Source organism: Penaeus monodon, unplaced genomic scaffold, assembly GCF_015228065.2.
Source record: "Penaeus monodon isolate SGIC_2016 unplaced genomic scaffold, NSTDA_Pmon_1 PmonScaffold_3931, whole genome shotgun sequence".
Classification (NCBI taxonomy): Eukaryota; Metazoa; Arthropoda; class Malacostraca; order Decapoda; family Penaeidae; genus Penaeus; species Penaeus monodon.
In genome coordinates, this window is record NW_023658705.1 from 5,001 (window position 1) to 17,101 (window position 12,101).

A 12,101-nucleotide genomic window follows, 5' to 3' on the forward strand; every position below is an offset into this window, starting at 1 on the left:
CCCTCACCTGACCACATCACCCACTCACCCGACCCATGCACCGAAAATGACTAAAATCAAAATCAAAGTTCTTGGTGGTCCCACCCAAAAAAAACGTGAGACCCTTGCCAATGCACTGTTTTGTGCAGAGATCAGAGTACTTCGGTACTTCACCATCCATGATGGCTACCTGGCACTGATTGAGGACGACATCCATGCCGAGAAGCTCTTCTCGAAGGATGTCGTCCTGAAACTTAAAAAAACTTGGCTTTTCTCCTGTAATCCCCATTGACATGAAGGCTAAGCTAACGCTTGTCTTAAAGAAACTGGACCGACAAGTTGTCAATGAGTCGGCTTTAGACATTGAGGAAGAGATCTCATCTTCCTTCCCAGATGCCCAGGTAGAAGACATCTATGTCATGAAACCTAACTATATAATAAAAGTAAGATTTTCAGACCATGCTACAGCCAAAAACATTAAAGAGAAGGGGATATACCTCTTCAAGGTATATGTTGCCCCATGGCAAATAGAATTTGAGAGGTTCACACCCATTAAACAATGTATGAACTGCTTTGGCTACGGGCATCTCAAAACCCATTGCAAATCAGAAAAAAGAGCCAGATGCACTGAGTGCGGTTCTAACACCCACTCCTTTAGGGACTGTAGAAGTTCCGTTAAAAAATGCCTTAACTGCGGCGGTGCCCATAGGACATTTGCCAACAGTTGTCCTACCAGGAAGGAGGCCATGAAAATCTCCCAGGAGAAAGTTAGGGAGAAAGAAAAAGAAAAAGAAACTAAACCATACAGGGCCGTGGTCCAAAAGACGGCACAGGAAACTGTGCAGGCTACAACCAATGCCTGGAAACCCCTTATAAATCAGGTCCGCCAGGAGATAAAACATACGAAGAATGGACCTTCCATCCACCTGGCTCTCCCTAACAATCTCTCCAGGGAGATTCTCGTAGTCCTCCTGCATGCTCACATTCAAAATATCATTGCCCCTGAAATGGATTCAGACACCATACAAAAGTAGCACTGGAGGCAAATAACCTTCCCGCCCTAGACCTTGGGGAATCTGACTCTTGGGGCATCCTCAGAGTGATCCAACCCCCCAGCCAGACTGTTCAGGCCCAGCCTGAACAATCCCAGCCCGCGGCACCAATGCCCAGCCTGTACAGGCCCAGGCAGCGGAGCCCCAACCCCCACAGGCTCAGCCCATTGAGCCCCTCCCCCAGACACCGAAATCTCAGCCTGCTGAGACCCAGTCACTGGAGCCCCAGTCAGTTCCCCCCCCTAAAGTAACATCGGCACCCCCCTCCACGGCCTCCTCCTCTCGTCAATCAGTGAGGCCAAAAAACATAAAAATCCCCTCTGTTATGGAGCTCAGGGATATCCCCAGCGATATCCCTCTGAGCACCCCTGATGCCCCACCTCCTACACCAGACCCTTACCAAACCCACTGGAACCTTCACTGAGGACGGGGGGGCTGGAGCGCCTCATGGACGAACTGGTACAGATCCCAAACAATATGGCATCCGGCTCTTTTCAGAAAATCCCACAAAGTCCAGTACTCTGATCGATATGAAATTGGCTCTGAAATTAAAATAAAAGAATAAGTGGTTAGTAACGAAAAGAGAGCATACCATCATGGTCACAGTAAAAAGGGTTTACACAAATACCTCAAGGAAGGCAACAGGGCGCGTCACAAATGACATGATTGAACATGCCCAGACAAAAGCCAATTAAAATAACGGTACTTCCTTGGATAACAACACAAATACATATGGGCACACCATACACTACACTCACGCCTAAACCATCATACAACACAACGTACTCCACTGGACAACACGAAAAACTAAACTGTGCAACACATCCCAGAAGACACGACCCACACATCATACTCATTAACAGCCATGGGCTCAATAACACCACCCCACTCAAAATCTACATGTACACCAACCTACTCTTCCAACAAATCACAAGAAAGAAGCGATGGCGTAGCAATTGCGATCAGAAACGACATCTCACATAAAATCATCATAACTTTCAGTCGACCTACTGGCAGTCGAATAAGTACACCACATGGACCCATTATACTAGCAACACTATACATTCCACCAAGAACACCTATCAAACCACAACCTGACATCTTGCAGCTCCTGAGACATACAACCAATATACATCATGGGAGACTTTAACGCAACCACGCACTTCTTTGGCTACACCACAACAAAAACCCGTTGGCAGAGGCCTCACCTCACACATACAACAGGCAGACTCAACACACTCGTCCACACACCCACCATACATATCACATAACACAGCAACAACAACCTGACTAGTCTTGGCAAACCACAGAGCACAATTACACCACCATATCACAACAGGCCGACGTCACATCCGCGACCATCCGGTTATCCTAGCACTGTCAACAAACCCTATCATGATCCCAACCCCACCCCGAGAATCCTTCAAACCATGCAAACGGGGGGGGCTTTAGACAATCACTTGAAGACACACATGTAACTGATCTCGAGGGGCAACCCCACACACAATAACCCCACCTTGAACAGTGGAAACACAGACATACAGACGGCCCGACAGGCCAAACATCCTAAAACAACACACAAAACTATCCCTTATTACAGAGAAACACATCGCCTGAAATTGCTTAAAGTACAATACAGACACTTCCCACGAACTAGCACAAACACGGGGCGGGGACACACAATTACGCACCACGATACAAAGAAATCCAAACACAAATAACACACGAAATTAAAGCAATGAACAAACACCACGGACCACTCGCGCAAAGATTTATGTCAAAACTCTAAAGACCCCAAGAAATTTTGGAGTTCCTTCAAAAACTCATGGGGTCGAACAACAGATAATCACATACATATACAACACACACAGACAAAAGGGTTGACTCGGTGGAGGAGATGGAGCCTCTCCACAGGGAATTCTGGCAACAGAATTTCCAAATCTCCCCCACCGAACGCCCGATTCCACCACATTACAGAGACCGAGGTTAAAAACTACATACAAACATAGGAACATAATTCTCCAGAAAACATCATCACACTAAACACTCTCACAGAGGACAGTCCCCTCTCCACACCAATCACTCCAAAGAAATAACAAACACAATCAAACGCACCAAAACAAAACCCACCAGGAGCAAGCAACATAAACAAAACAATCACGAACATCTTCCACCCCGATTGATCGCAGACTACGCCATATCTTAAATGCAGCACTGGCAACAGGATATTTCCCTGACAAGTTCAACACGCCACACTCACCTTAATACCCAAACCAGGGAATCCACACACGAGGTGGGGAATTACCGCCCATCTCACTCTTAGAAGTCCCAGGAAAACTGCTAGAGAGGGTATAGCACAAAAGACTCATCCCACCTTGAAAACAACCAAACACACAACATTAGGCAATACGGCTTTCCGCCCACACAGGGGGACCGAGAGCGCCATCGCCCTCGCTTACGAGGGGGATCGCTCTCGGTCTCGCTAACAAGCACCAGACAACGCAGTACTACGAGACGTCAGCAAGGCCTTTGATAAGGTAGGGCATGACGGTCTCAATACAAACTAACACAACTACACCTCCTCACACACTTCACACGCCTTCTCTGCAGCTTCCTGGATGACAGGACTGCCACAATACGCCTGGGAGCCCACCTAGGCATCCCATCCACCTCAGAAGTGGAGTACCACGGGAAGCGTATTATCGCCAACCCTCTATTCCTGTATACAGCCAATCTGCCTGAACCGACACCATACAGCAACAATTTTCCTATGCAGACGATATCAAAAGATTATCACACACCCTTTTAAATCACAACACTTCATGAAACAAACAACAGAAAGAGCTATACAGAACATAAACACATTTTGAGCACCACTGGAAATACAGACAAACAAAAACAAATTCAAACTCATACCCTTTAGCAACCCCAGAAAATCACAACCAATCACGATCAACAACACCAACATTCCATACACTCACACAGGCAACATTCTCGGACTTCATTTCACAAGCACAGGCTACACAACACACGTTAAACAAAGAATAGCACAAGCAAAACCAACACTAAACCAAACTAAACGCTTTTCATGCTGCACACCCACAAACAAAACTCTGACTCTACAAAAAAACTGTCAGACCCATCTTAGAATATACTGCTATCCCACTGCTTGCAATATCAACTCACAAAACTCCGATGGCAATCAGTACAGAACAAAGCACTACTCTGGGTACACGGCGCAACATTTCTAGACCGAATTTCAGCAGAAACACTACACAGAACATACAGCATGGAACCACTAAACACACGCATACACAGACGAGGCAAAAACACCTGGGCCAGACTACGCGAACAAGAAGACGAACAATATAACAACATCTTCGAAAAACACACAAACACTCACACAAACCACGTCTGGTGGCCCAGAACACTACCAATCACAGAACACGAAACACCCACACCGATATACACACACTCACACCACCTACCCTGACCTGTGTATATGACCATGTTTTTTATGGTCTTTAAATTTTTATTTTATTAAAAGGGTAAAAAAAAAAAATAAAACAAATAAAACAAAGTCACCCTCAGAATCCCCAAAGGATTAGCTAATCCACGCCGCACAGCACTTATAATATCAATGGCAAATAGAGCGACCATCGGCTCTGCCAGCTCACCTGTGAGCACACCTGCGCGCGGCGCGGATTAGCCAATCACGGGGGAGACAGGGCTGGCCACCTTGGCGTCTTTCAAAGATATAAACTCGGCGGCGCTGTTACCACGGCTGGTCACTTTGCCCGCTTCGGCCCGCCTAGTGGTCGTGGGATCAGCGCTCACGAACTATAAACGGAGAGATTCCAAGGACCGAACATCTTACAAACTTGCTACGGACTCTGACTCGATTGCCTGTGATTATGGGAGTGCACTCGTGCAATTGCATAAGGCAGACACGCGATTCAGAAGACGAGCAGGATGGAGATGTTCTACGGAAAAAGGGAGAAAAAAAAAAAAACTCTTAAAAAAATAATAATAAAAAAAAATAATAATAATAAATAAATAAATAGCCTTCTATCACTGTTATTCTATGTTCGTACCCTATGTTTACTTGCTTTTGTTCTGCTTTTTTTTGTTCCCGTCTCGTCATCTATTTACATATGATATTTACTTCCCTATTTACTTAACTACCATTTTTGTTGACATTCCTTATTCTCTCTCTGCTGTTTTCGTTCTGTCTTTGTCCTTTATACTATGTTATTATTATGTTATTATTGCTATCACCTTTTTATCACAATTACCTATGTCTATCTATGCAACATGCTCCCTTTTCGTTCCCACCCAATTGCAATAGTCAGACCAAGTTGTCAAGAATTCACTCCCACGATTGATATATAATATACCACTTTATTCTTTTATTAACTACCACTCAAATCACCTCATCCCTCATCACATCTCACCCATCCCACTCTGTCTCTATCTAGATTTATTTCCCCTTGATCACCCATTACTCACCGTTTTATGTAACATATTTCTCATTCTGCCACTGGAGTCCCCCAGCCTCTTTCTTTTCTTGTTCCCCAGCATCTAAAAAAAATATACAAAATTAAAATAAATATAAAACAAAATATAAAAGTTTAAAATAATAAAATAAAATAAAAAACTAAGTTATTCACTTCTATTCATTTAATCTTAAATTAAACTTGTTCTTGTTCTTGTTCTTAATAATAATAATAATAATAATAATAATAATAATAATAATAATAATAATAATAATAATAAAACTTAAAAAGTAATAAAACCAATAAAAAATCATTTTAGTTAGAATTAGTTTAGATATTCCTTGTTTACCACAATTCACTCTCCTTATTAATCTAGTTAAAATAAAAACAAATCAAAAAAAACATAAAACGTAAAAATAGAAAAAAAAGTATATAAACAAAATAAATTTTATACATAACTTTTAATATATATATATATTTATTACATAAAAAGAGGCATTTACTTCAAAAAAAAAATAACAATAACGTAAACATCGGCTACTTTTCGCAAATAACATAGAAATAGATCAAAAACTTTACCTCCCCCCCCCTCGATCCAGACATGATGAGAAATATAAATTCAAAATATTTACTATGCAAGGGGTTTTTCGCCCCCTACTTTTCCAATCTCTAACTTCCTTAATTTCAAACCACTTACCTTCTTCCCCCCCCGCCCTTCGATTTCTTCACCTCTTTACTCCATTATTTATGATTTTTGATTATGATTATTCATCAAAAGCGATTCAGTAGTTGTCCCGTGACTTTTGACTTGTGTGCTCCCTTCCGCCATGTGACATCGCCTGCTCCGCTGGATTCTCTCTCTCCCCCACGCTCCTGATTGTACATATTTGCTTATGTGTATATATAGTGTAATTTTGTGCCTTTACTAGTAAACCTTTCTGTATGTTTCCACTGGTGTTTTTCCGTTGACCTTGACCGTTCTGATTCTTATATCTTTTTATAAGTTGAACCAAGACATATATATATATATATATATATGTCTTGGTTCAACTTATAAAAAGATATAAGAATCAGAACGGTCAAGGTCAACGGAAAAACACCAGTGGAAACATACAGAAAGGTTTACTAGTAAAGGCACAAAATTACACTATATATACACATAAGCAAATATGTACAATCAGGAGCGTGGGGGAGAGAGAGAATCCAGCGGAGCAGGCGATGTCACATGGCGGAAGGGAGCACACAAGTCAAAAGTCACGGGACAACTACTGAATCGCTGTTGATGAACTAATCATAATCATAATCATAAATAATGGAAGATGAAGAAATCGAAGGGCGGGGGGGGAAGAAGGTAAAGTGGTGAAATTTAAGGAAGTTAGAGATTGGAAAATTAGGGGGGCGAAAACCCCTTGCATAGTAAATATATTGAATTTATATTTCTCATTCATGTCTGGATCGAGGGGGGGGGAGGTAAGTTATTGATCTATTTCTATGTTATTTGCGAAAAGTAGCCGATGATTACGTTATTGTTATTTTTTCTTTGAAGTAAATGCCTCTTTTTATGTAATAAATATATATATATAGTTATGTATATATATTTATTTTTGTTTATATACTTTTTTTTTCTATTTTTACGTTTTATGTTTTTTATTGATTTTGTATTTATTTTTAAACTAGATTAATAAGGAGAGTGAATTGTGGTAACAAGGAATATCTAAACTTAATTCTAACTAAAATGATTTTTTATTGGTTTTATTACTTTTTAAGTTTTATTATTATTATTATTATTATTATTATTATTATTATTATTATTATTATTATTATTATTAAGAACAAGAACAAGAACAAGTTTAATTTAAGATTAAATGAATAGAAGTGAATAACTTAGTTTTTTATTTTATTTTATTATTTTAAACTTTTATATTTTGTTTTATATTTATTTTAATTTTGTATATTTTTTTTTAGATGCTGAGAACAAGAAAAGAAAGAGGCTGGGGGACTCCAGTGGCAGAATGAGAAATATGTTACATAAAACGGTGAGTAATGGGTGATCAAGGGGAAATAAATCTAGATAGAGTAAGAGTGGGATGGTGAGATGTGATGAGGGATGAGGTGATTTGAGTGGTAGTTAATAAAAGAATAAAGTGGTATATTATATATCAATCGTGGGGAGTGAATTCTTGACAACTTGGTCTGACTATTGCAATTGGGTGGGAACGAAAAGGGAGCATGTTGCATAGATAGACATAGGTAATTGTGATAAAAAGGTGATAGCAATAATAACATAATAATAACATAGTATAAAGGACAAAGACAGAACAAAAACAGCAGAGAGAGAATAAGGAATGTCAACAAAAATGGTAGTTAAGTAAATAGGGAAGTAAATATCATATTAAAATAGATGACGAGACGGAACAAAAAAAAGCAGAACAAAAGCAATAACATAGGGTACGAACATAGAATAACAGTGATAGAAGGCTATTTATTTATTTATTATTATTATTTTTTTTATTATTATTTTTTTAAGAGTTTTATTTTTTTTTCTCCCTTTTTCCGTAGAACATCTCCATCCTGCTCGTCTTCTGAATCGCGTGTCTGCCTTATGCAATTGCACGAGTGCACTCCCATAATCACAGGCAATCGAGTCAGAGTCCGTAGCAAGTTTGTAAGATGTTCCGTCCTTGGAATCTCTCCGTTTATAGATCGTGAGCGCTGATCCCACGACCACTAGGGGGGCCGAAGCGGCAAAGTGACCAGCCGTGGTAACAGCGCCGCCGAGTTTATATCTTTGAAAGACGCCAAGGTGGCCAGCCCTGTCTCCCCCGTGATTGGCTAATCCGCGCCGCGCGCAGGTGTGCTCACAGGTGAGCTGGCAGAGCCGATGGTCGCTCTATTTGCCATTGATATTATAAGTGCTGTGCGGCGTGGATTAGCTAATCCTTTGGGGATTCTGAGGGTGACTTCTGGTTTTATTTGTTTTATTTTTTTTTTCTTTTAGCCTTTAATAAAATGAAAATTAGAACATAAAAAAAACATGGTCATATACACAGGTCAGGGTAGGTGTTTTGAGTGTGTGTATATCGGTGTGGGTGTTTCGTGTTCTGTGATTGGTAGTGTTCTGGGCCCCCAGACGTGGTTTGTGTGAGTGTTTGTGTGTTTTTCGAAGATGTTGTTATATTGTTCGTTTTCTTGGTTCGCGTAGTCTGGCCCAGGTGTTTTGCCTCGTCTGTGTATGCGTGTGTTTAGTGGTTCCATGCTGTATGTTCTGTGTAGTGTTTCTGCTGAAATTCGGTCTAGAAATTTGCCCCGTGTCCCCAGAGTAGTGCTTTGTTCTGTACTGATTGCTTTCGGAGTTTTTGTGAGTATGATATTGCAAGCAGTGGGATAGCAGTATATTCTAAGATGGGTCTGACAGTTTTTTTTGTAGAGTCAGAGTTTTGTTTGTGGTGGGGCCAGCATAAAAAGCTTTTTAGTTTGGTTAGTGTTGGTTTTGCTTGTGCTATTCTTTGTTTAACGTGTGTTGTGTAGCCTGTGCTTGTGAAATGAAGTCCGAGAATGTTGCCTGTGTGAGTGTATGGAATGTTGGTGTTGTTGATCGTGATTGTTGTGATTTTCTGCGTGCTATGGGTATGAGTTTAAATTTTGTTTATGTTTGTCTGTATTTTCCAGTGGTGCTCAAATGTGTTGATGTTCTGTATAGCTCTTTCTGTTGTTCGTTTCAGAAGTGTTGTGATTTAAAAGGGTGTGTGATAATCTTGTGTTTATCGTCTGCATAGGAAATATTTTTTGCTGTATGGTGTCGGTTCAGGCAGATTGGCTGTATACAGGATATAGAGGGTTGGCGATAATACGCTTCCCTGTGGTACCCCCACTTCTGAGGTGGATGGGATGCCTAGGTGGCTCCCAGGCGTATTGTGGCAGTCCTGTCATCCGGAAGCTGCAGAGAAGGCGTGTGAAGTGTGTGAGGAGGTGAGTTGTGTTAGTTTGTTTTTTGAGACCGTCATGCCATACCTTATCAAAGGCCTTGCTGACGTCTCGTAGTACGCGTTCGTCTGGTGCTTGTTGGGCGAGACCGAGAGCGATCTCCTCGTAAGCGAGGGCGATGGCGCTCTCGGTCCCCCTGTGTGGGCGAAAGCCGTTTTGCCTAATGTTTTTGGTGTTTGGTTGTTTTCAAGGTGTGGGATGAGTCTCTGGGGTTTATACCCTCTCTAGCAGTTTTCCTGGGACTTCTAAGAGTGAGATGGGGCGGTAATTCCCACCTCGTGTGTGGTTTTCCCTGGTTTGGGTATTAAGGTGAGTGTGGCGTGTTTGAACTTGTCGGGGAAAATTCCTGTTGCCAGTGCTGCATTGAAGATATGGCGTAGTCTGCTGATCAATCGGGGTGGAAGATGTTCGATGATTGTTTTGTTTATGTTGCTTGCTCCTGGTGTTGTGTTTTTGTGCGTTTGATTGTGTTTTGTTATTTTCTTTGGAGTGATTGGTGGTGGAGAGGGGACTGTCCTCTGTGAGAGTGTTTAGTGGGGATGATGTTTTCTGGGAGAATTATGTTCCATGTTGTTGTATGTAGTTTGTAACCTCGGTCTCTGTAATGTGGTGGAATGGGGCGTTCTCGGTGGGGGAGATTTGGAAATTCTGTTGCCAGAATTCCCTGTGGAGAGGCTCCATCTCCTCCACCGAGTCACCTTCGTCTGTGGTGTTGTATATGTATGTGATTATCTGTTTGTTCGACCCCATGAGTTTTTGAGGAACTCCAAAATTTCTTGGGGTCTTTAGAGTTTTGACATAAGTCTTTGCGCGAGTGGTGTCCCAGTGGTGTTTGTTCATTGCTTTAATTTCGTGTGTTATTTGTGTTTGGATTTCTTTGTATCGTGGGCGTAATTGGGGTGTCCCACCCCCGTGTTAGTGCTAGTTCGTGTAAGTTCTGTATTGTACTTTAAGCATTTCAGGCGATGTTTTTTCTCTGTAATAAGGGATTAGTTTTGTGTGTTGTTTAGGGATGTTGGCCTGTGGGGCCGTCTGTATGTCTGTGTCCCACTGTTAAAGGGTGGGTGTTTATTGTGTGTGTGGGTTGCCCCTCGAGATCAGTTACATGTGTGTCTTCAAGTGATTGTCTAAAGCCCTCCCCGTTTGCATGTTTGAAGGATTCTCGGGGTTGTGTTGGGATCATGATAGGTTTGTTGACAGTGCTAGGATAACCGGGATGGTCGCTGGATGTGACGTCGCCTGTTGTGATATGGTGGTGTAATTGTGCTCTGTGGTTTGCCAAGACTATGTCAGGTGTTGTTGCTGTGTTATGTGATATGTATGGTGGTGTGTGTGGACCGAGGTGTGTGAGTCTGCCTTGTTGTATGTGTGAGGCGAGGCTCTGCCAACGGTGTTTGTGTGGTTTTTAGCCAAAGAGTGCGTGGTTTGCGTTAAAGTCTCCCATGATGTATATTGGTTTTTATGTCTCGGGAGCTGCAAGATGTCAGGTTCTGGTATGAAAGGTCTTCTTGGTGGAATGTATAGTGTTGCTAGTATAAGGGGTCCCTGTGGTGTACTTATTTCGACTGCCAGTAGGTCTGACTGAAAGTTATTGATGATTTTATGTGAATGTCGTTTCTGATCGCAATTGCTACGCCATCGCTTCTTTCTTGTGATTTGTTGGAAGAGTAGGTGGTGTACATGTAGATTTTGAGTGGGGGTGTTTTGAGCCCATGGCTGTTAATGAGTATGATGTGTGGGTCGTGTCTTCTGTATGTGTGCACAGTTCAGTTTGCGTGTTGTCCAGTGGAGTACGTTGTGTTTATGATGGTGAGGCGTGAGTGTAGTGTATGGTGTGCCATATGTTTTTGGGTGTTTTTTATCCAAGGAATACCCGTTATTAATTGGCTTATGTCTGGGCATTGTTCAATCAGTCATTTGTGACGCGCATGTTGCCTTCCTTGAGGTATTTGTGTAACCTTTTGACTGTGACCATGATGGTATGCTCTCTTTTCGTTACTAACCATTTTATTTTTTTATTTTAATTTCAGAGCCAATTTCATATCGATCAGAGTACTGGTACTTTGTGGGATTTTCTAAAAAGAGCCGGATGCCATATTGTTTTGGGATCTTTTACCAGTTCCGTCCATGAGGCGCTCCAGCCCCTCGTCCTCAGTGAAGGTTCCAGTGGGTTCGGTAAGGTCGGGTGTAGGAGTGGGGCATCAGGGGTGCTCAGAGGGATATCGCGGGGGATATCCCTGAGCTCCATAACAAGGGGATTTTTATTTTTTTTTGGCCTCACTGATTGACGAGAGGAGGAGGCCGTGGAGGGGGGTGCCGATGTTACTTTAGGGGGGGAACTGACTGGGGCTCCAGTGACTGGGTCTCAGCAGGCTGAGATTTCGGTGTCTGGGGAGGGGCTCATGGGCTGAGCCTGTGGGGGTTGGGGCTCCGCTGCCTGGGCCTGTACAGGCTGAGGCATTGGTGCCGCGGGCTGGGATTGTTCAGGGTGGGCCTGAACAGTCTGGCTGGGGGGGTTTGGGTCACTCTGAGGATGCCCAAGAGTCAGATTCCCCAAGGTCTAGGGGGGGAAGGTTATTTGCCTCCAGTG

The 12,101-nt window shown here is 42.3% G+C and overlaps 1 protein-coding gene across 1 annotated transcript in view; it reads right to left on the bottom strand.

Moving 5' to 3' along the window:
• The window catches only part of LOC119570790 (zinc finger protein 84-like), a gene marked incomplete at its 3' end in the record, with an annotated part of 2,992 nt that extends 2,718 nt beyond the window's left edge, over positions 1-274 (bottom strand). The window contains exon 1 of the mRNA XM_037918397.1: positions 103-274. Coding sequence (XP_037774325.1) covers positions 103-274 — 172 coding nt within the window. The remainder of the gene's footprint in view (positions 1-102) is intronic.
• Positions 275-12,101: the final 11,827 nt, after the last annotated feature.